Source organism: Gorilla gorilla, chromosome 23 (assembly GCF_029281585.2).
Source record: "Gorilla gorilla gorilla isolate KB3781 chromosome 23, NHGRI_mGorGor1-v2.1_pri, whole genome shotgun sequence".
Lineage (NCBI taxonomy): Eukaryota > Metazoa > Chordata > Mammalia > Primates > Hominidae > Gorilla > Gorilla gorilla.
Genome location: NC_086018.1, coordinates 39,504,256 through 39,526,957, shown reverse-complemented (window position 1 = coordinate 39,526,957; position 22,702 = coordinate 39,504,256). Strand labels below are relative to the sequence as shown.

General features: G+C 52.3%; 1 protein-coding gene across 2 annotated transcripts in view; it reads right to left on the bottom strand.

The window, feature by feature from the left end:
* ACO2 (aconitase 2) overlaps nucleotides 1-22,702 on the bottom strand; it is a 62,439-nt gene that overhangs the window by 5,300 nt on the left and 34,437 nt on the right. For both annotated transcript variants that reach the window (XM_004065301.5, XM_055374734.2), the window contains exons 3-11: nucleotides 15,444-15,702; nucleotides 11,527-11,619; nucleotides 7,977-8,135; nucleotides 7,595-7,745; nucleotides 5,883-5,987; nucleotides 4,944-5,035; nucleotides 3,247-3,352; nucleotides 560-717; nucleotides 269-342 (exon numbers count right to left, since the gene is read on the bottom strand). In XM_004065301.5, coding sequence (XP_004065349.2) covers nucleotides 269-342; nucleotides 560-717; nucleotides 3,247-3,352; nucleotides 4,944-5,035; nucleotides 5,883-5,987; nucleotides 7,595-7,745; nucleotides 7,977-8,135; nucleotides 11,527-11,619; nucleotides 15,444-15,702 — 1,197 coding nt within the window. The remainder of the gene's footprint in view (nucleotides 1-268; nucleotides 343-559; nucleotides 718-3,246; nucleotides 3,353-4,943; nucleotides 5,036-5,882; nucleotides 5,988-7,594; nucleotides 7,746-7,976; nucleotides 8,136-11,526; nucleotides 11,620-15,443; nucleotides 15,703-22,702) is intronic.

The window sequence follows — 22,702 nt, the reverse complement described above, 5'->3', positions numbered from 1 at the left end:
TGCTGTGTCCGTCAGGGTGAGGCCGCGCTGGCTTCCTCCTGCCAGCCCAGGCTTCAGCCAAGTGGCCCCCCAGTGCCTCTGCAGGGCCCTTCCTCATCCAGCCCCTCTTCCCAGGCATGTCTGCCAGAGGCTTCTAATGGGCAAGAGTCCCTGGAGCTAGAGACCTTGGCTGGAGTCTCTTCTCTCCACCCCAATAATTCCTCCTCCAACTTCTGGGGCTCCGTACCCTGTGCACAGGGGCTGTCCCGTCAAAAGATATGCCTCTTACCTGTCCCACTGGCCAATGCAGGGGCCACAAGCATTGGCCAGGACGATGCCACCCAGATCCCTCAAGATCTGTGCCTGCCAGGGAGAGAGGAAGACAGAATGTCAAGGGTGGGTGAGAGTCTGATGGGAAGGGGTGATGTGGTGGCTGCAGGATGAAGTGCTGTACTGGAACCCCAGGGCAGCCACTGGGACCTGCCCCAGCCCCAGCCCAACAGGCCTGTGGGCTTGTGCCGCCTGGAGGCATTACTCAGCATGGGGTGGGGGAGATGGGCAGGGGGATATGGGCACTCACATAGCCGTCCCGCTCAATGGTGGCGCGGATCTGCTCGGAACCTGGAGTGATGGTGAACTGGGACTTGCACTTGAGGCCATGGGCCAGTGCCTGCTTGGCCACAGCTGCTGAGCGCCCCATATCTTCATAGCTTGAATTGGTGCAGCTACCAATTAGACCTGGTGCATTGTGGGTGGTGGGGTTAGGGGTCAGGAGGAGACAGTGCGCAGAGGTCTCCACCTGACCTCAAATTATCCAGACTTGGCCAAAAGAGTTCACCATCTGGGCTGGGCCAGAGACTTTTTTAACAGAGACCAGTTGCAAGCAACCGAAATATCCAACAATAAAGGACAGGCTACTCATGACGTGGCGTCATTTGAAGAAAGATGCTGTAGCCATTGGCCATGATGCCGAACACATTAGTACTGTGACCCCTTTTATAGCAATATCATGTACACGTGTAGGCACGTCAGAGGGCTCATACGAACATAGGAACAGCCATCCTTGATGGGCTGGGGCTGACAGGAGATGCTAATTTTCTTCTTTTATACTTTCTAGTATTTTCTGGGTTTTAAAGATTGTTTTATAATCAGGGCAATAAGAGTTCTTTTTAAAAAGTCTATAAAACCTGAATAACATCGCATTGTCTGTCTAGACAGTCTCTTTTTGTTGTTGTTGAGATGGGGTCTTGCTCTGTCGCCCAGGCTGGAGTGCAAGGGCACAGTCATGGCTTGCTCACTGCAGTCTCTAACTCCTGGGGCTCAAGCAACTCCTCCTACCTCAACCTCCTGAGTAGCTGGGACCCACAGGTGAGTACCACCACACCTGGCTAATTCAATAAATTGTTTTTGTAGAGACAAAGTCTCACCATGTTGCCCAGGCTGCTCTTGAACTCCTGGGATCAAATGATCCTCCTGCCTCAGCCTCTCAAAGTGTTGGGATTGGCCAGGCGCGGTGGCTCACACCTGTAATCCCACAACTTTGAGAGGCCGAGGCAGGCAGATCACTTGAGGTCAGGAGTTCCAGACTAGCCTGGCTAACACAGTGAAACCCGCGTCTCTACTAAAAATACAAAAATTAGCCAGGCATGGTGGTGGGCGCCTGTAGTCCCAGCTACTCGGGAGGCTGAGGCAGAATTGCTTGAACCTGGGAGGCGGAGGCTGCAGTGAGCTGAGATTGTGCCACTGCACTCCAGCCTGGGTGACAGAGCAAGACTCTGTCTCAAAAAAAAAAAAAGTCTTGGGATTACTGGCAAAAGCCAATATAACCAGCCAAGATAGTTTCTTTTATTAATTTAGTAATTTACTTTCTAATTATTAAACCACCAAATATTTTTTTCTTAAAACTACTTCAATGAATAAGGGCAAACACATTATATTGCCCTTATTTTCGGCCAGACGGTATAGAAATCTCTTTTCACATATTGTCACTTCTCCAGACAACTTTATTTTTTATTTATTTTTCTCATTGGTGATAGCAGCAATAGGCCCAACACCACCTTCAAAGGTGTCAGTACGATCATGACTCCTGTTTTACAGATTTTACAGATTTTACAGTTTGCTCAGGGTCACTCAGCTGTTAGGTGGCAGAGCCAGGATTCAAGCCCAGGCCATCTGGCTCCAGGCTCCATGCTCTTCACAGCCACACTGTACCCAGCAGCAGCAGATGCCAGTGACTGGCATGCCAGGGCGTCTGCATGTGTAAAGCATGAAAAGTCACATAAAGCAGCAAGGGAGATATAAAATGTAAAACAGGAAAATCTATGCACACAATACACAGAAACACAGCACACCTCTCCAAGAGCTCTAAGAGCTTGCTCCTGGCTGGGGGTTGAGATTAGGAGTTTTAAAAATTCTTCTTGATTGTGAATATTCTCTACAATAAACATATTTTTCCTTTCTGCCAAGAAAAAGTAATTTTTCTTTTCTTTTCTTTTCTTTTTTTTTTTTGGAGACAGGCTCTGTTGCCTGAGTCTGAAGTTTTGAGTCTGCCTCTGTTGCCCAGGCTGGAATGCAGTGGTACCATCTCGGCTCACTGTAGCCTTGACCTCCAGGACTCAAGTGATCCTCCCACCTTAGCCTCCTGAGTAGCTAGGACTATAGGCATGTGCCTCCACACCTGGCCAATTTTTTTTTTTTTTTCTGAGACGGAGCCTCGCTCTGTTGCCCAGGCTGGAGTGCAGTGACACAATCTCGGTTCATTGCAACCTCCGCCTCCTGGGTTCAAGCGATTCTCCTGCCTCAGCCTCCCAAGTAGCTGGGGCTACAGGTGCCTGCCACCACCCCCGGCTAATTTTTTGTATTTTTAGTAGAGATGGGGTTTCACTGTGTTAGCCAGGATGGTCTCGATCTCCTGACCTCATGATCCACCCGTCTCGGCCTCCCAAAGTGCTGGGATTACAGGTGTGAGCCACTGCCCCTGGCCAATTTTTGCATTTTCTTTTAAGAGACGGGGTTTTTCCATGTTGCCCAGGCTGGTCTTGAACCCCTAGACTCAAGTAATCCACCTGCCTTGGCCTCCTGAAATGCTGGGATTTCAAGCATGAGCCACCACTTCTGGCCGAAAAAGTAATTTTTCAATAATAAACCCATTTCAGAAACTGCCCACCTTAGAAAGTGCCACACAGTAGGCATAGGTGATTGTCTACAGCCCTGGGCAGAGCCACTGGCCCTGAGACCTGCTAAACAGATGCGGTGGAAGGTGCTCACCCACTCGGATGTCCAGAGGCCATCCTTCCTTCTCTGCCACCTTGCCCACTTCTGCCACAGGGTGAGCCAGGTCAGGGGTGAAGGGCCCATTGATGTGTGGCTTCAGCTGAAGAAACAAACATGCAAGGAGAAGAAAGAGAGGAGGGAAGAAACCTTGAAGCGGGGACAGCCTCTTTCACTGCCTCACCACGTCCCCACAGAGAGGCCAACGACTTTCTCTTGACTGAAACCTCATCACAGGGAAGAACTGAGCAGTTGGCTCTGCACACACCCGCTCCCGGGCTCCCTCCAGCCCTGCAAGGCTGGGCTCAGCTCTGCAGATGAAGGAACTGAAGCTCAGAAGTGACATGCTGTGCTTGAAGTCACATAGCTAGGAGACAGCAGAGGCATGGAATGGATCAAGGCTGTCAGCTTCCTAAGTTCATTATCTCCCATTCGATGTTGCTTTTGGAATCTTTTTTTTTTTTTGAGATGGAGTCTCGCTCTGCTGCCCAGGCTGGAGTGCAGTGGCACGATCTTGGCTCACGGCAGCCTCCGCCTCTCGGGTTCACACCATTCTTCTGCCTCAGCCTCCCGAGTAGCTGGGACTACAGGCGCCCGCCACCACGTCTGGCTAATTTTTTTGTATTTTTTTTTAGTAGAGACGGGGTTTCATCACATTAGCCAGGATGGTCTCAATCTCCTGACCTCATGATCTGCCGGCCTCAGCCTCCCAAAGTGCTGGGATTACCGGCGTGAGCCACCATGCCCGGCCGCTTTTGGAATCTTATGACAAAAATGGACTTAAGGCCAGATGCTTTACATGTCATAATCATCAGTAAATGCGAGGCACTCAGCTATGCGCCCAGCATGCAGTAAACCTCCGTCAGTGTTAGTTACATGAATTCATTCAATCCTCACGACTGCTGTAGGTTCCACACGTGATGGGGCCTACAGAGGCTAAGTGCGTGACCAAGGCCATACAACTTAAGTGGCAGAGCCGAGGTGTGAACTCCTGCAGACGGGATCCTCTAGCCTGCCCTTCCTCTGGCTCTGCAAACACCTGCTCTGATCTGTGCGTCTCAGGGTGCCTAACCCTGCTGGGATATGCCCTCTGAACTCAGATAACAAAAACCCTTCAGGATGAAACCTTGGCTTCTCCTAAAGCTGAGCTGGTGGCAAACTGACATCCACTTCTGGTTCAGCAGCCAGAGCTACCTCTGCTCTCCCCGTGGCTGTGTCTCCCCCCTCCCCACCCACCGCTCCAGGCTGCTTCAGGAAGCAGTTTGCAGGAACACTGGGGACCCAGGGGCCCACGAGTCACCCTGAGGTTTTTCTTGTTTTGTTTTTGAGACAGTGTCGCTCTGTCGCCCAGGCTGGAGTGCAGTGGTGCCATCTCGGCTGACTGCAACCTCTGCGTCCCGGGTTCAAGCGATTCTCTTGCCTCAGCCTCCTGAGTAGCTGGGATTATAGGCACATGGCACTATGCCGAGCTAATTTTTCTATTTTTTTTTTTTTTAGTAGAGACGGGGTTTCACTATGTTGGACAGGCTGGTCTCGAACTGCTGACCTCAACTGACCCACCCGCCTTGGCCTCCCAAAGTGCTGGGATTACAGCTGTGAGCCACCGCCCGGCCCTCAATGAGTATTTAGGCAGGACCCGCCCTGCTCCCCACTACTCTCAGAAACTTCTTGAACCCAATTAATTGTCTCCTCACCTCACTGAGGTTAATTTCAATTAGTTGGTCATAATGGCAGCCAGGGTCAGGCACCAAGTGATCCTTGAATTCATCAGCTAGATTGGCAATGTCTGAAATCAACAAGGGACGGGGATGGAGCACGTGAAACAGAAACTGTTCTTGAGAGTTCACTCACCACCCACCTGAGCACCTGCCAAACACCAGGCCCGCCCTGGGCACTGACTAGGCCAATGAAGAAACCCAGGCTGCTGTCTCTGCCCTTACAGAGCTCACACCCTAGTGCAGGAGCTGTCAGGGACACAGAGACACAGAGGAGGAGCACCAGCTAAGGTTCAGAGCCGGGGAGGGTGTCCTGGAAGTGAAGAGCTGGGTTTTGCAGAAGCAGTTACTCAATAAGGAAAGGGAGGAGCCTTCCAAGGATTCCACGTGCTTACGGCTCTCCCCATGGCCCCTGGTCTCTGGCTCCTCGTTCACTCCCACAATGCACCACCCTTCACAGGTGCCAATGCCCTCTGAGCTCCAAAGAAGCCAGGCTAGAGCCTCAGGGAAGTTGTCAGGGGAGGCTGGGAAAGTGGTTCTCCTTCCAAATGTTCCGCTGCTAGGTCAGAAATTATCAACAGAAGCGATCCCTGTCATTTCCGGAGTTTCCTGTAGGGGGCAGCAGGGACCAGGCCGAGAAGGGCGGGCATTCAGCCACCTTCCAGGGAAAATGAAATGCCCATCCTGAGGTGGGGCTATCTTGAACTCAGACGCCAGGCCCTTTGAGAAGCTGGAGAGAGCTCCAGACAATCTACTCAGAAACACATTGCACCTCTTCAGGGCTTTCTCAGAGCCTCGGATGCCTGTCTGGAGACAATGGGTTAAGAACCCCTGCCCTACAGGGAAAGGCGTAGCTGTCTTGGGGAGGAGCGGGCATGTGACTGTTCCACCCACATGGGCCTGCCCCTGCCAGCTCACCTTCCCGGCCGGTCTTGCTCAGGTACTTCTTCATCCTGTGGTTGTAAGGGAACACGGAAGTGGTGGCCCCAATTTCTGCACCCATGTTGCAGATTGTCGCCATGCCTGTGGAGCAACAGAGCCCCGGGCATTGGCTGGTGGCCAGGCCAGGGTCCCACGCACCTGCTACGCGGCCACCTGCATCTTCACACCAGGGAGCTGCATTGCTTCTCCTCCCACTCAGAGAGATGTGGTGACAGCGGGCTGACTCATCCCTTGAGGCCCTGGGTAAAAACCTGGGCCGGTGAGGGGAGGCCATGGGGATCAGAGCTCAGGGCCCCAGCTCAGGGTGGCTGCTGGGTAGAATGAAGAGGACTCAGGTGAAGATTCAGCCCCCACACACTGAGCTGCGAGCTTGGGGCCTGACCGTCGCCCAAGAGATTGAACAGGCACCACGTACTGTAGGCTGACCTGACCAGACACTGCCCAGTTGCTATTCTTTTTGGCAGGGGAGGAACTGGCTCAGAGAGATTCAAGGTCATGCCATAAAGCACATAAAGGTAGATGCTGACATTTGGATCTTGGTCTGTCTGCCTGGTGGCCTGCCCTCCTTCAGCCATACCATGGTGGAGACACTTTTCTGTGTCTCAAGTTTTCCAGTGATGGAGGCCGAGGTGGGTGGATCACCTGAGGTCAGGAGTTTGAGACCAGCCTGGCCAACATGGTGAAACCCCATCTCTACTAAAAAAAAATACAAAAAAATTAGCCAGGCATCATGGTACACACCTGTAATCCCAGCTACTCAGGACGCTGAGACCGGAGAATTGCTTGAACCCAGGAGGCGGAGGTTGTAGTGAGCCGAGATTGCACCACTGCATTCCAGCCTGGGCGACAGAGTTAGACTCCGTCTCAAAAAAACAAAAACAAAAACAAAACTGAAATGATACACACTGTCTGGACCACAAAGCGTCACAGAACTGGTGGGCTCACAGGTACTGCAGCTGCTACCAGGCCACCTGCCTCAGGAGCCACTAGGACGGAGGTATGGGCCTGTTACCAACGTCCTGACTGAGCAGTCCCGTGGCAGGAGTGAGCCCCCATCACTGCAGGGGAACCAGAGTTCTGCAGGGCTGCCGGGGAGCCCAGGCAGGCACCTGGGAAGTCTGGACTGTTCCAAGTCTCCCTGGATTTCTGAGGACCAGGCATCCAGGCCAGGTCACCAGGAGTGACAGGCAGGGAGCAGCTGGCTCCTACCTGGTCTTGGAGGCGGACAGGCACCGATCTCTAATCCAAGGGAAGTGAGTGAGGCTCGAACTTCAGCCAAGGGAGGATGTGGGCCTGCGGCTGCTTCATGAATGAAGCCCTGGCTCTGCCCATTCCCACCACTGCCTCTGTCCTCTCTGGATTCGTCTAGATCACCCAAGGTGGCCTAGTGCTATGGCCTGGGCCCAGCAGCAGAAGCTGACTTGGCTCCTAACTGTGTGTGGCCACACAGTTAGGAAGTCACCGGCAGCCTCAATGGGTATCTCAATCTCTTAATCTGTTTAATGAGGGTGTGGACTAGACAATCTCTAATGCTGTCTCCAATTTTCCTTCTACCTCTGTCTATCCCAAGTCCCCAAATGGAACAGACAGATTCTCAAGTGAAGGCCATTCACTGCTTCTACTCCCAACTGGAGACCCATCAGGCCCAGCACAGGGTAGGGGCCACGTCGCCTGGCCGCCTTCCTCACCAGTGCAGGAGATGGAGTCTACACCAGGCCCGTGGTATTCCACGATTGCACCTGTGCCACCTTTCACCGTGAGGATGCCTGCCACCTTCAGGATCACATCTTTGGGTGAGGACCAACCGGAGAGAGAGCCCGTCAGCTTCACGCCAATCACCTGGACAGGAGGGGGCGAGGCGGCTGTGAGAGGCCGTGTGTGCCTGTGCCAGCCACGAAGTCAGGATGGCCCTGCTGCCATTCACATTGCTGCTTATTGGTCTCTACCTCCCTCCCAGAGGATTCGAGTCTAACTTGTTCCCTTTTCCCTCCTGGGTCCCACCATCTCCTGTTCATCCCCACCACCCACCACCCCACAGCCAGCCCAGAATGAGTCCCTCCCCACCCTCACCTTGGGGCACTTCAGCTCCCAGGGGATCCCAGCCATGACATCCACAGCATCGGCACCCCCAACTCCAATGCAGATGCCCCCAAGGCCGCCACCATTGGGGGTGTGGGAGTCAGTGCCAATCAGAAGAACACCAGGGTACGCATAGTTTTCCAGAATAATCTGAAAAATAATCCAAGATGTTATATTTAGAAGCCCTCAGCCGAGAATACCAAAAAATGGCCCCGCTAACCCGGGGCCTCCCAACCACATCCAGCCACTTTCCCAGGATGGAACTGGTGGGAGCAGCCCCATTTAATCCAGGCCATCTCCAGGGTGGCCAAGAAGAGCCAGAGTCTTGGGAGACAGGTGGCCTGGGCTCTTCAATAGCTCTGATAGTTCCTGCTATATGTCTTGGGCCTTTGAATGCTGCCCCATGCCTCAGTTTCCTCATTTGTAGCACAGTAACCAAACACCCACACCACCATGACCCCAGGATGTGACAAGAACCAGAGAAACTGTCCTGTGATGGGCCCGGGTCCGGCCTCATCCTGGGTGTGGAGCATCCCCAACTGGCTTCTCATCGGGGTTGGCGGTTCTTCCAGGAGCTGGCTCCAGCCCCACAAGGGCCCTGAGGAAGAAGTCCTGGGGCCCCAGTGGGTGCACAAAGCTATGAACTTTTCCTCAACTGCAAAGAACAGGTGATGCCTCGTCCACTTCAGCATCTGGAGGTGGCTCTGAGAACCCATGTGACTTGCTCAAGGCGCGATGCCACCCTGCCTCATCACCTGTCCCATTTCACAGTACTCCCTTCACTGAGGCGCTCCTCCCAGCCGGGGAGAGCACTTCCCCCAAAACATTTGGTAAGAAACGCAGCAACACCTCAACACCCAAGTGCTCAACACCTTGGGTGTTGTATAGGCTCAACACCTCAACACCCAAGTGTGGCCCAGGCACTAGGCACCTCTGAGGCACTGGCCCCCTGAAGCTGCAGGACACTGCCTGGCAAGCCCTGAGCCAGGCGTCCTGTATGGAGGGGTCTGAGGTCTGGCCCCACCATCTACTAGTTGTTGTGGGACCATGGACAAGTCACTTCTCTCCGAGCTCAGTTTCCCTATCAAGAAATAGCTAACAATCGTGCTCACATCATTGGTTCACTGATGACTGGATGAGATCCTGTCCATGAGGCACAGAATAGTGCCTGCAGGAAGCAACATTTTTATTTATTGTTTTGCAGCAAGAGCCTTCACCTGAGGTTCTGCCGCTCATCAGTCAGATGGAGTTAGTGCCCCACCCGGGGATGTGGGGAAGAACACATGAGAGGTGTGACAGGCTCTGTGAACTCTCAGGACCCACCAGTGCTCTCAGAAATCTTACAGAAACCCCAGGGCCTCTGCTTCAGGACAAGCATCTGCCCAGCAGACTCTAAGGTCCAAAGGTCTCATCTCTTGGGGATGCAGAGGGAAGACCTGGCTGCGAAGAACTGGCCAATGCTGCCACGTACGAGGATTTAAGACTAGTGCATCCCTAAAGAGCCTCAAGCTTGTAAAAGTTGGATCCACGAAGGGTGGGCACACAGAATTTGGGGTGGTCTACACGGTGTAGACACTTGTGGTCCACATCCAGGGGGAGAGGTCAGGCAGACATGAAGACTGCAGAAGGTGTCACGATGACGCTGGCCGTGACAGTGAGCTCCCCAGTCTGTGGGTGTGGCTGGACAGATGGGGGTGAGGGCTGGGAAGAAGGACTAATGCCTAGAACTACACCTGGAAATTCAGCCACCCATCCACACAACACACACATACATTAAGGACCTGCTCTGTACTGACCTGGTCCCAAACCCAGAGCTAGAGAGGAATAAATAAGCCACAGTCCCTGTCCCCACAGAGCACATGATCCAGTGCAGAAAGCACTTGGCAGATGCTGGGAACATAATGTGAAGAGATCCCACAGAGGATCCACTGGAAGCCACTGTGCCAGGCACGGGGAGGGCCGGGGAGGCTCCACAGAGGAACCAGAAAGCTGTGATGTGGAGGAAGGTCTGCGGGCCAAGTGGGGCCAGGGCACTTCCCGGAGGGAAAGGGGTTCAGGTTTGGGCTGGACCTAGTGGACTGAGGCTGCTGACGACGTGACATCAAGGCGGGAAGAAAGTAAAGCTGCAAAGTACTCCCATGGCCCCTGGGCATTTTCATTTTAAAGAAACAAACACACGAGGCTGTATGCTTAGCAGCTAGCCGGTGGCAGATGTGAGCTGCCATCACTCACGGCTCCAAACTTTGGCCCAGGAGCTGCCATAAAGGCCTGGGCATTTGTACTGAGGTAGGAAGGGAGACACCTGCATTGCAGTGCCCTTCGTAACAGAAGGCCAAGGCTGGGTCCACCTGACTCCCTAACCCTGCTGCAGAGAGGGGCTTTCTAGTCCCCACGGGCCGCTGCAAACGGCCATTCCACGCAGCCCCTTCCTGGCAAGAGTGATGGTTGGGCAGGGCAGAGGAGTGATCCCCTGCTGGCTCTGGTTTCAGAGCAGGGTGGTGCTGGGAGCCCATGCGGCGTCAGATTACAGCCTGACTCAGCACATCCTGAGGAGGCCAGGACAGTGAGGTCTGGGATGGAGGGAGGGGGAAGGGCCACCTTGCAAAGGTGCGAAGAGGCAGGTTTCATACATACAGGGTGGATGTAAATGGACACAAACTAGGTCAGTGGTCCCTAAGAGTGCCCTTGGAAGAAAGGGAAGCACCCACCTCCCCAGGATATACACGTTCACACTTGCACTTCCAGAGACAAAACTGTCCAACTGTCCACCAAAAGAAGATCCATCCTTGGGACACCTCAGAAGAGCCCCCGGATGACATGGCCACATGACCTATGGTACCTCCACCCTACAGAACACCATGAAGGAGCCAAAAAGAAATCCGAGGAGCACCACGTGCAGAAGCAGAAAGAGCTCGGGGGGCGAGGGAGGCGGCAGAGCAGCACGGTGGCATGGGGCACTCGCTCCAGACCAGCCCTCCTGCCCACAGGTCCTGGCTCCACAGTAAGCCAGCTAGGTGTCCCTGGGCAAGGATGTTAACATCTCTGTGCCTCAGCTGCCTCCTCTGTAGGGTGTGGATAGTAAAAGCACCTACCTCACAGGGCATGGCGAATATCTTTCAAGTGCTCAGCCTAGTACCTGAGACACAGTATGGGCTCATCAAATGTCAGTGATGCATGCCACAAGGGGCGACACTTGTGAAAAAAAAAACAAAATACTACCATGTTCTGTATGAGAGTTTACGGGAATAGAGATGCTTGAGTACACGCCCAGAAGACAATGTGGAAAGAAACGTGTCGCACTTAAAATGCTGGTTACCTGGGTGGTTAGGAGGGATTATTTTAACTTCTCACCCAGAAAATGAGCACGTATAATGACATAATGAAAATCAGTTTCAAAACAGAGGAGGAAGAGCATAAGAGCTGATGGAGATGTCATCCAGTTCCCCTCAGCCCCCCTGGGCCTCAAACCCCCTCCCCCCATAGGCCTGGAACATACTCTCTGGCTTGGGCCCTTGGGACGGCAGACTGAGCCCAGCTTTACCTGGTGAATGATTCCAGATCCAGGCTTCCAGAAGCCCACGCCATATTTGGCACCTGCAGTTGCCAGGAAATTATAAACTTCCTGGTTGATGTCCTATTGAGACAAATCAATAATTGGGCGTTAGCAACATGGTTTGTGTCCAGGTGACCCTCCCCAAGCCCTCCCCACCCCATCAGCCTCCCTTCTGACTCTGAAATGCTGGCACTGGAGACAGGCCCTCTCTTAGAGACCTTCTAAAAATAATTCCAAAGAGCTTGGATGTTGGCCCAGTCTCCACTAGCAGTGTCAGAGAGAAGGACAGGGGAGCAGAGATGGAACCCCAGTTCTGTGACACCTGGCCAGGGTGGTGGGTCTGGAACAAGTCCCTGCCCTGGTCTGGGTCTCAGTTTCCTTATCTGGAGAAGGGACTGGTCTAAATAATTGCCAAGAGTGCCTGTGGCACTCAAGTCCCCAGACGAGGCCAGCAGTGCAGAGGCAGGCCCTGGCCTAGGCGAAGTGGCTGGGTGCAGTGGCTCATGCCTGTAATCCCAACACTTTGGGAGGCTGAGGCAGGCAGATCACTTGAGGTCAGCAGTTCAAGACCAGCCTGGCCAACATGGCGAAACCCTGTCTCTACTAAAAATACAAAAATTAGCCAGGCGTGGTAGCGCACACCTGTAATTCCAGTTACTCGGGAGGCTGAGGCACGAGAATTGGTTGAACCTGGGAGACAAGGGTGCAATGAGCCGAGATCGTGCCACTGCACTCCAGCCTACAAGACAGAGCGAGACTGTCTCAAAATATAAAAATAAGAATAAAATAAATAAAAATTAGCCGTGCACCTGTGGTCCCAGCTACTTGGGGGCCGAGGCAGGAAGATCACTTGAGCCCAGGAGTTCAAGGCTGCAATGAGCCGAGATCGCACCACTACACTCCAGCCTGAGCGACAGGGCAAGACCCTGCCTCAAAACAAAACAAAAACCCCCGAGGCTTTTTTTGAAATAACTTGCTGGAGATCCCAGGCTTAGACGACACCTGAGAGAGCCCCCTGGACTGGTGTCTGACTGTCGGAAGTGCTGAATTCTTGGTAATGTGTTTGATGGGCCCAAACGGAAGGCTGTCGAATGGACCACTGTTCTGAAAAGGAGGTTTCAGCAGAACGAAATGATGACACGGGCTGTAGCCATCCTGCCTGTAATCTGAAGGAAGCTTCCTTGAGGGACAGGGAAGGGCCCACTGCACAGCAGATGTGAGGCCAGGGTTCATCTGGAAGACATGGGAGGTCCCTGTGTGGGGTCAGTGAGACTGACCCCAGTAACAAAAGGGTGGGATTCTAGTGGACTCTACTGAGTCTCAAAGGAGGAACTAGGAAATGGGACCTGCCAGCCTCTGGCATGGGAGAGCGATGCTTCAGAGAAGGGACCCCAGCCAGTGCCCTCGGACCCTTGATAAGATACACTCAAACCACACACCCCTTCACTGAAACTCCAGACCAGTGTGTGCCCTCTGAAGGCCCACTGGGTTCTCCCAGGTAAGAGAATGGCAAAGAACGTGGGTTTCCAGAGCAGTCTCTTTCCAATTAATAATTAATACATCAGCTTTTTCATTTACAAATCGGTCACTTATGAAATTGGTATCCAGGACAGGAGGCTGTGGTCGTGTCTGGGCGCATGTGACTACACGTCTGTGTTAAGTGTGAGGAAGGGGTGTGGGAGGACCCCAGACTGGTGCCAGAGTCTCGGCCTGGACTCAGCCTGGATCCATCTCTGGTTCTGTGACCCTAGACAGGTCGCTGCCTCTCTGAGCCCTAGCCAGAGGGACACTTTACAAATACACGTAATAATGACCACATTCTAGGCCGGGCGTGGTGGCTCACACCTATAATCCCAGCACTTTGGGAGGCCGAGGTGGGTGGATCACCTGAGGTCAGGAGTTTGAAACCAGCCTGGCCAACGTGGTGAAACCCTGTCTCTAGTAAAAATACAAAAATTAGCCAGGTATGGTGGTGGGTGCCTGTAATCCCAGCTACTCAGGAGGCTGAAGCATGAGAATCGCTTGAACCCAGGAGGCGGAGGTTGCAGTGAGCTGAGATTGCAGTGAGCCGAGATTGTGTGTCACTGCACTCCAGCCTGGGGGATAGAGCAAGACTCTGTCTCAAAAAAAAAAAAAAAAGACCATATTCTTTCCCCGCTTAAACCGTTCTAGGACTCTGAGGATGGTGACCATAGCGTTCCCACAGCCCTCGAGTTCCTGGCTGCCCCTGCTCACCTCATACCACCCGCTCTTCCAAACACAGAGAACTCCAGCAGTACAGGCCCCCTCTCACTTCCACAAAAGCATCAAGTTTCTTCCTGGCTCAGGGTCTTTGCAAATGCTGTTCTTTCTAGCATGTTCTTCCTCCAGTCAATGCAACTCATATGTTCAGTCCTCAGGTTATCTGTCACATCCTCAAAGAAGCTCTCTCTTTCCCCTGGCATCTAAATTAGACCTCTTTTTTATACTGATCAAGTCCTGCACTCTCCCTTCCTATCACATACCCAGATCTGCAGTTACCTACCTCGGCCATTGTTTAGTGTCCACACCCACAAGCAGATGCCTGAAGGCAGGGCCCCTGCCTGACTTGTTCACACTGAACCTCAGTACCTAGCCCAGTGCCTGGCACATAAAGAATATTCAATTTGTTGAATGCATGAGGGAATGAGCTCTGAATGCTATGAGTGTGCATCTCATCTCCAGAAGATTCACTCTGAGCCCATAAAGCAAGCAGAAAGCCAGCCCCAGAAGGTAGCAGCCCTGTTGTGGGCAGCTGTCCCCAGGGCTGCAGAGGACCCACGTTCCTGGCCATGTGCAGTTCCCAGCACTGTGGGAGCTCCTATAACATTATTACCCCCACCAGTGTTGTTGCTAATGTGGAAGTCGCCGGCCGGCAGGCGGGACTGTCCTTTCAGCTGAGAGGAAAGAGCCACTGTGGAGCCAGGATACCACCAGGGGGCCAGGGTGGAAGAGAGGGTCTGAGTGAGAGCGCCGCCCCGAGTGTTTCCCATGGGGCTGGGAGGCTTTGAGCCATGCTGACCCCGGGAGCCGGAGCACTTTCAATCACATGCCCACAGGCCGCAGCCCTGCCAGCATTCAGCTCCTGCCAAGGCCCCTCCCCGTGAGGGGGACCCACTCCCACTGCAGGGGCTGGAGAGTGGGGAGGCCCAGAGCTGGGAGAGAGAGGCCCGCTGTTGCCAAGAGCAGGCTGACACAAAGGTCCCACAAGCCGAGCCTGGGAGAAGGAGCAGGAACTCGATTTAATAGAAGGGTGCGGGAAAAGCCTTCAGCATGGCATACAGCCACCCCCATGTAGTTAAGCAAAACTCACAGAAGAATGGCCCCCAAAGGAGGCTCCTCAGTGACAGAGCACCAGAGTGGGAGCCAGGATCAGCACTGAGCCCTAATCGTGCCCTCATGTAGTTACAGAACTCAAGTATGATGCCACTGCCGCCTCAAATTTACAAATAGCGACCCTAGCACGCCTACCTCCCGGAGAGGGTCCTTGGAGGGTCAGAGGAGAGCGGGAGTGGGTGCAAATGGGATGCTGGCAAACTATGCTAAGATGCACCCCTCACTGCTCAGGCAGACAGGGAGGCCTGCATGGCCCCTTCCAGAGCACCTGGCAGGATCCACATCATCCTCCAACAGGACAGAAAAAGGACCTGCAGTGTGGTAAGGTCAAGGATGATTTTTTCTTTCTTTAGGCTTCCTCTGTATTTTTTAACATAATGAGCAAGTGGTATTTTTAGAAAGAGAAACAAGTAAAATCAAGTTTTAAAAGCAAACCAATCCAAAGAGGTGTGAGAATTTGGAGGCAATGCCCTGGTTTGCTCCAGTGTGAGGGTGAGGCCTCTCGCCCAGTCTTGCCCACTTGCCCGCCCCCAAAGCCACCTTCCGCTCACCTTGGCCCGGCGCAGGTCTTTCTCACCCCCAACCTGGGCTTCAATCAGATGGTCACAGTGGATGGTGGATGGCACAGCCACCTTGGACAGCCCACTGCTGATGAACTGCAGCATGGCCATCTGGGCCGTCGCATCCTGCATGGCCACACGGTCCGGCCGCAGCCGCAGGTACGACTTGCCCCGCTCAATTTCCTGGCTGGCGGGGTCATCCAGGTGTCCATACACAATCTTCTCCGAGAGGGTCAGCGGCCGGTTCAATCTGTGGGGAGAAGAGCAAAAGGGTGGCCTGGTGCTAGCTGCACGGCCTCCTCCCGCCCTGCCTCTCCCTCTCAGTCCATGTGGCAACCTCAACAGTGGCCAGGGACAGGGAGCCTGAACTCAGGACCTCAACGTTCCACTTGGGTGGGGACTGCTGGGTCCTGTTCACCGCACTACCTCCTCACCTCCCGCAGCACCTGGCACTTGTTAGGTGCTCCACAATTACTTGATGAGTAAGTGAATGACAACATCACAAGAGGGCAGCGCTGGTTCTTTTCAAAGGATCCTGGCTTTCCCAGCATCGTAATTCCTACTAAGTCCCTGCAACATGCATATCTCATCATTCCTGCCATTTAACAACAACCACCAAGAAACAGGCTCAGCAGAGTGACCAAGTTCACAGCTAGATTTCGCTACTTCCCTCTGTGCCCTCAGCCCCACTAAGGCACAGGGAATCAGGACCAGCATCCCCTTCACCTGTCCACCCTGTCCGCCATCTACAACCCTCCACACCTCAGGCCTGGGATGCCTGGCTACCCAACTATGACGCTAAGACTTTGCCCATTAGCTCCAGACATAGACAGGAGTATCTGTCAGTTTTCAAGAACAGAGACCCGGTCACTGCCACTGGCCTCTCACAGCTCCTCCTCCTCCTAGACCCCATTTCCCCGGAGGCCCCACCCCTCCCTTCCTCATCAGAGCCAAAATGGCAGTCCAAACCTGCCCTGGGGTCTGGCCCTGTCAGGACTCAACCGTCTTCTCCCCACAAGCCTCCCAGCCATCTAGACTGAGCTCTGCGCGGGTCCACTCTCCCTGCCAGGCTCAACGTTCCGGCTGACTCCCGGCTGCACCCACACAACAGAGCAAAAGGGCTGTTGTGGCCGCCCTGCCTGCCACAACAGCCCCTTTCGGACCTCACGCTCTGCCCCCCAGAATTCTCAAAGCCTAGGCCAAGCTTGAGACTTCCTTCCTAGGGAGGAGCAGAGTTCAACCCACACCTGACAGGCTCTGTCCTATTGTTTGAGGCCAAGAAAAAAGTTTCAGACTGGGAGTCAGAAGCTCTGAGTTTAACCCTGACCTGGGGGCCTGGTGTGGTGGCTCATCACGCCTTTTGGGAGACCAAAGCAGGAGGATCGCTTGAGGCCAGTTCAAGATCAGCCTGGACAACAGAGTGAGACCTTGTCTCTAAAAAAAACAGAATGAGGCCGGGTGCGGTGGCTCACACCTGTAATCTCAGCACTTTGGGAGGCCGAGACGGGTGGATCATGAGGTCAGGAGATGGAGACCATCCTGGCTAACATGGTGAAACACTGTCTCTACTAAAAATACAAAAAAATTAGCCGGGCGTGGTGGCGGGCACGTGTAGTCCCAGCTACTCGGGAGGCTGAGGCAGGAGAATGGCGTGAACCCGGGAGGCGGAGCTTGCAGTGAGCTGAGATAGCACTGCACTCCAGCCTGGGCAATAGAGCAAGACTCTATCTCAAAAAAAAAAAAAAAAAAAAAAAGAATGAGCCAGACAGGGTGATGCGTGCCTGTAGTCCCAACTACACAGGAGGCTGAGGCGGGAGGATCACTTAAGCCCAGGAGATCAAGGCTGCAGTGAGCCCTGATCACATCACTGCACTCCAGCTTGAGCAACAGAATGACATGCTGTCTCTAATAAAAACAAACAAACAAACAAAAAACAAAAAAGCCCAAACCTGACCTATTACTGAAGCCACTATTTAACAAGATAAGCAACTGCTCTCCTCAGCTCAGCCAGCCCATCTCTAAATACCAGGGCTTGCACTGAGATGAGATAACAGCTTCCACTCTATAGCCTTTCATTTTTAAACAGCTTTAAACAGAGGTATAATTGGCATACAATAAACTGCATATTTAAGGTACACAATTTGCTAAGTTTTGACACTGTACACACCTGTGAGACCAGCACCACAATCAAGATACTGACCATCTCTCCTTCAAGTTTCCCCACCCCTTGGTTAACTCCCTCCCACCCCTTTGCCACTACTGATTGGCTTTCTGTCACTAGAGATCTGCGTTATCGTAGCATTTACTTTCAGCTCAGCATTATCTTAAGTATTTTCATGTATAAAACTCATTTTATCCTCACAGCACAGATGAGGAAGCTGCAGCACAGAGGGACAGAGTAGCTTTGCTCCAGACCACGAAGCCAGTGAGGGGTACAGCTGGACCACGAAGAGGCAGCAGTGTGGCCCTATGGCTGTGCTCCTGACGCTAATCTACCTGGTCTCTCCACACCTGGAACCTGGAATAGGGCCAGCACATGGTGAATGTTCCATTTTCATTATTATTATTATTATTATTGTTATTATTTTGAGACAGGGTCTTGCTCTGTCACCCAGGCTGGAGTGTAGTGGCACAATCTTAGCTAACTGCAGCCTCAACCTTTCAGGCTCAAGCGATCCTCCCACCTCAGCCTCTAGTAACTGGGATTATAGGCACGCACCGCCACATTGGCTAATTTTATTTATTTATTTATTTTATTTTTGTAGAAATGGGTTTTCACTGTATTGACCAGGCTGGTCTTGAACTCCTAGGCTCACGTGATCTTCCCGAAGAGCTGGGATTACAGGTGTGAGCCACCTCGTCCTTTCTCAGTTATCATTATTGTTATCATCAATATGCATAGTGAGAAGGCAGAGAAACTTCCTTCTGCAAGCTGGGTTCCAGTCCCTCACCCCCAAGTTTACCCAACCTCTTCAAAGTAAGAGTTCCCAGCTGGGTGTGGTGGCTCACGATTGTCATCCTAGCACTTTAGGAGGCCGAGGCAGACAGATCACTTGAGTCCAGGCGTTTTGAGACTAGCCTGGGCAACTCCACCTGTACAAAAAACATAAAAAGAAGCTAGGCATGGTGGCATGTGCCTATAGTCCCAGATACTGGGAAGGCTGAGGTGGGAGGATGGATTGACCCCAGAAGGTCAAGGCTGCAGTGAGCCATGATCGGACCACTGCACTCCAGCCTGGGTACCAGAGCAAGACCCTACCTCAAAAAAAAAAAAACAAAAAACAAAAAAGTTCCCTAAGGTGCTGGATCTGCTGGCAATAGCAGACCAACTGGCGTCTCTGAGCATCTCTACGAATAAAAATAGCACTAGCCTGAGGTACAGCCTGCGCCGATTGCAGCAGCACCACCAAGGCTGGTGTATGGGCAATGACTCACAGCCCCTCCTTCTGGGCCCCGAGGGAGACAAAAAATAGCACATGGGCTTAAAAACCCAAGACCTTGGAAGCAAATGATTGAAGCTATATAAAAAAGCTCAGCAATGCTGAAGCTTTAGGATGGGTTCATCATTGAATGTCCCTGAGGATTAACTGAGGATGACAAAATGGGTCTTCGTATCCATCTGTCCCTCTGCTCTCCAGATGACACAGATCCAGTTCTCAAGAACAGACTTAGACCCCTTCTGTTGGAGACACAAGGTGGAAGAGAAGTCGCCCAGCAAGTTCCCTGGCCTTCTAAAAAATTCTTAGAATAGAATGCTTTTTTATTTTTATTTTTTGAGCCAGAGTCTCTTCCTCTGTCACCAGAGACACCACTCTGGCTGGAGTGCTGTGGTGTGGTCTCAGCTCACTGCAACATCCACCTCCTGGGTTCAAGCGGCTCTCCTGCCTCAGCCTCCCGAGTGGCTGGGATTATAGGCGCTCACCACCATGCCTGACTAATTTTTTTGTATTTTTAGTAGACACAGTGTTTCACCATGTTGGCCAGGCTGGTCTCAAACTCCTGGCCTTAAGTGATCCGCCTGCCTTGGCCTCCCAAAGTGCCGGGATTACAGGCGTGGGCTACCATACCCGGCTAGAATATAATTCTTTTTAGCATAACCTCACCTCTGCCCTCTTTCTCCATGTCAGGGTTTCTCAGCCAGGGCACTATGAACCTATTTGGGCCACAGAATTCTTTTGTTGTGGGGCTGCCCTGTGCGCTGTAGGATGCTTGGTAGTATTCCTGGTTACCCATTGGGTAACAGTAAGCCCCAACCCCAGCCAAGTTATGACAACCAAAAATACCTCTAGACATCACCAAATGGGCCCTAGGGACAAAACTGACCACCCCCCACCTTGTTGAGACCTGCTCTGTGGCAACAATGAAAACAGAGAACAGACCAGGTGTGGTGGCTCACACCTGTCACCCCAGCACTTTGGGAGACTGAGGCGGGTGGATCACAAGGTCAGGAGATTGAGACCATCCTGGCTAACATGGTGAAACCCCATCTCTACTAAAAATACAAAAATTAGCTGGGCGTGGTGGCAGGCGCCTGTAATCCCAGCTACTCGGGAGGCTGAGGCAGGAGAATCACTTGAACCTGGGAGGCAGAGGTTGCAGTGAGCCGAGATCGTGCCACTGTATTCCAGCCAGCCTGGGTGACAGAGCGAGACTCCGTTTCAAAAAAAAAGAAAACAGAGAACAATCCCCTCGTCTGTACTAATCTGGAAAATGTTCAAAGTTATTGGACTTTAAAAAAAAAAAGAAAAAAGTTATTGGACTTTTCTGGTTGCAAAGCAAGGTTGGAATAAAAGTAAGCAAGGAAAAATATTGTTGTAGTTGTCAATTTTAATGATAAAATTAAAACTAAAAAACTCCCAGTGCCTTAAAGGGTATTTTGTTGTTGTTATTAATTGTTTAATGCAAAAACTAAATAGTGAATAATATTCTGTTGTCAAGTTATCTCAAAGCGAACCTCTTGCTGGGCACAGTGGCTCAGGCCTGTAATCCCAACACTTTGGGAGGCCAAAGGCAGGGGGATCACTTGAGCCTAGGAGTTCAAGACCAGCTTGGGCAGCCCCATCTTTAAAATTTCTTTTTTAATTAATTAAAAAAAAAAAAGGCCAGGCGCAGTGGCTCACACCTGTAATCCCAGCACTTTGGGAGGCTGAGACAGGTGGATCACTTGAGGTCTGGAGTTCGAGACCAGCCTGGCCAACATGGTGAAACCCCCATCTTTACTAAAAATACAAAAATTACTTGGGCATGGTAATGCACGCCTGTAATCCCAGCTACTCAGGAGGCTGAGGCAGGACAATCGCTTGAGCCTGGGAGGTGGAGGTTGCAGTGAGCCGAGATTGCACAACTGCACTCCAGCCTGGGTGACAGAGTGAGGCTCAGTCTAAAACAGAAACAAACAAAAACAACAACAAAACAAATCTCTATGACAGCTCTCCTTCATACCTGATGAAAGCAAGGTGGAAGTGTTTTACAGAGTAAAGAAAAATCTATCACTTTTCCACTGAGCAGCGGTGTGAGAGCTCCAAGAATAAATACAACGTCCTATATTGACAGGGACAGTGGTTCTTCGTCCTGACTGCACTATGGGACCTGCTGGGGAACGGGCCAGTGCTTCTCACATTTTGACAGGCACATAAGTCCCTTGGGGATCCTGTTAAATGGCCGGTTCTGACTCAGTGGGTCTGGAGTGGGGTCTAAGATGCTGGAATTCTAACAAGCTGCTAGGTGATGCCAATGCTGCTGGCCCATGGACCACATTTTGAATAGCAATGCCTAGATCACTTGAATCAGAATTGCTGGGAGTGGGGCCCAGGTGTCCGTCATTTTTAAAGCTTCCCAGGTGATTCTAACATGGAGCCCAGAAGAAACCCACAAGAACAAGCCCTGGAGTCACAGAGACCCAGGCTTGAGTGTTGGGTCAGTCACTCAATACATGTATGGCCTTAGGGTATTTCCCCAATCTGACTTTCAATTTTGTTACCTGCAGAATGGTGGGGGGCAGAGATGGAAAGCAACAACCTACAGGGGTTGTTGAGAACAGAAATAATGTGTGTCAAGTACCCAGGCCAGACTGGACAAGGTGGGTACTCCTGTCACAGCCGTCCTTGACAAACAATAGGTCCTTTACTATAATTAGATGATGCTGTGCTGGAGGCTGGAGATCCAGATTAAGGAAGTCCCTACCCTTAAAACCGAAGTGGGGATACCAGTAGATAGAAAGCAAAGTGGCATGAGAAAGGGAGTATGGGGTAGTGGTTAGAGCACTGGAGGGTACAAAGACGAGACACCACCACTCATGCACTGCAGGTTCCTTCTCCAGCTGAGCCTCAGCTACCCAGTGGGTAGACTCAGATTTGTTCTCTCCCAGGATCACCACTGTCAGTATCAAAGAAGCCACCAGGTAGGCAAGGGCACAGCCCCATCTGCAGTTGTTCAGGTTCCAATCAATCAAAGCAAACTTCTATGACAGCTCTCCTTCATGCCTGATGAAGAGCAAGGTGGAAGTGTGGCAGTGCAGGCTGGTGTGCATTGCCAGCCCCGACTCCTCATCCTCTGTGGTACCTTATTCATCCTTTTGGTGGCAGCATCTAACCCAGGACCTGGCACACAGGACAGCAGGGCGGAGCTGACTGCCATTTTACCAAGTGAGGAAAATGAGGTCCAGAAAAAAGACATGCTCAAGATCCCACCTTAGGCCAGGCACCATGGCTCACGCCTGTAATCCCAGCACTTTGGGAGACCACGGTGGGAGAACAGTTTTGAGCCCAGGAGTTCGAGATCGGTGGCAATATGGCGATACCCCGTCTCTACAAAAAATAAAAAAACTAGGTGAGCATGGTGGCTCACGCCTGTGGTCCCAGGTACTCAGGAGGCTGAGGTGGGAGGATCACTCAAACCCACGAGATTGAGGTTGCAGTGAGCTGTGACTGTGCCACTACACTCCAGCGTGGGCAAGAGAGTGAGACCCTGTCTCAAAAAAAAAAAAATAGTCCCAGCTGGGCATAGTGGCTCACACTTGTAATCCCAGCACTTTGGGAAGCTGAGGCAGGTGGATCACCTGAGGTCAGGAGTTTGAGGCCAGCCTGGCCAACATGATGAAACCCCATCTCCACAAAAATACAAAAAATTAGCCAGGCGTGGTGGTGCGTCCCTGTAGTCCCAGCTACTCGAGAGGCTGAGGCATGAGAATTGCTGCAACCTGGGAGGCGGAGGTTGCAGTGAGCCGAGACTGCACCACTGTACTCTAGCCT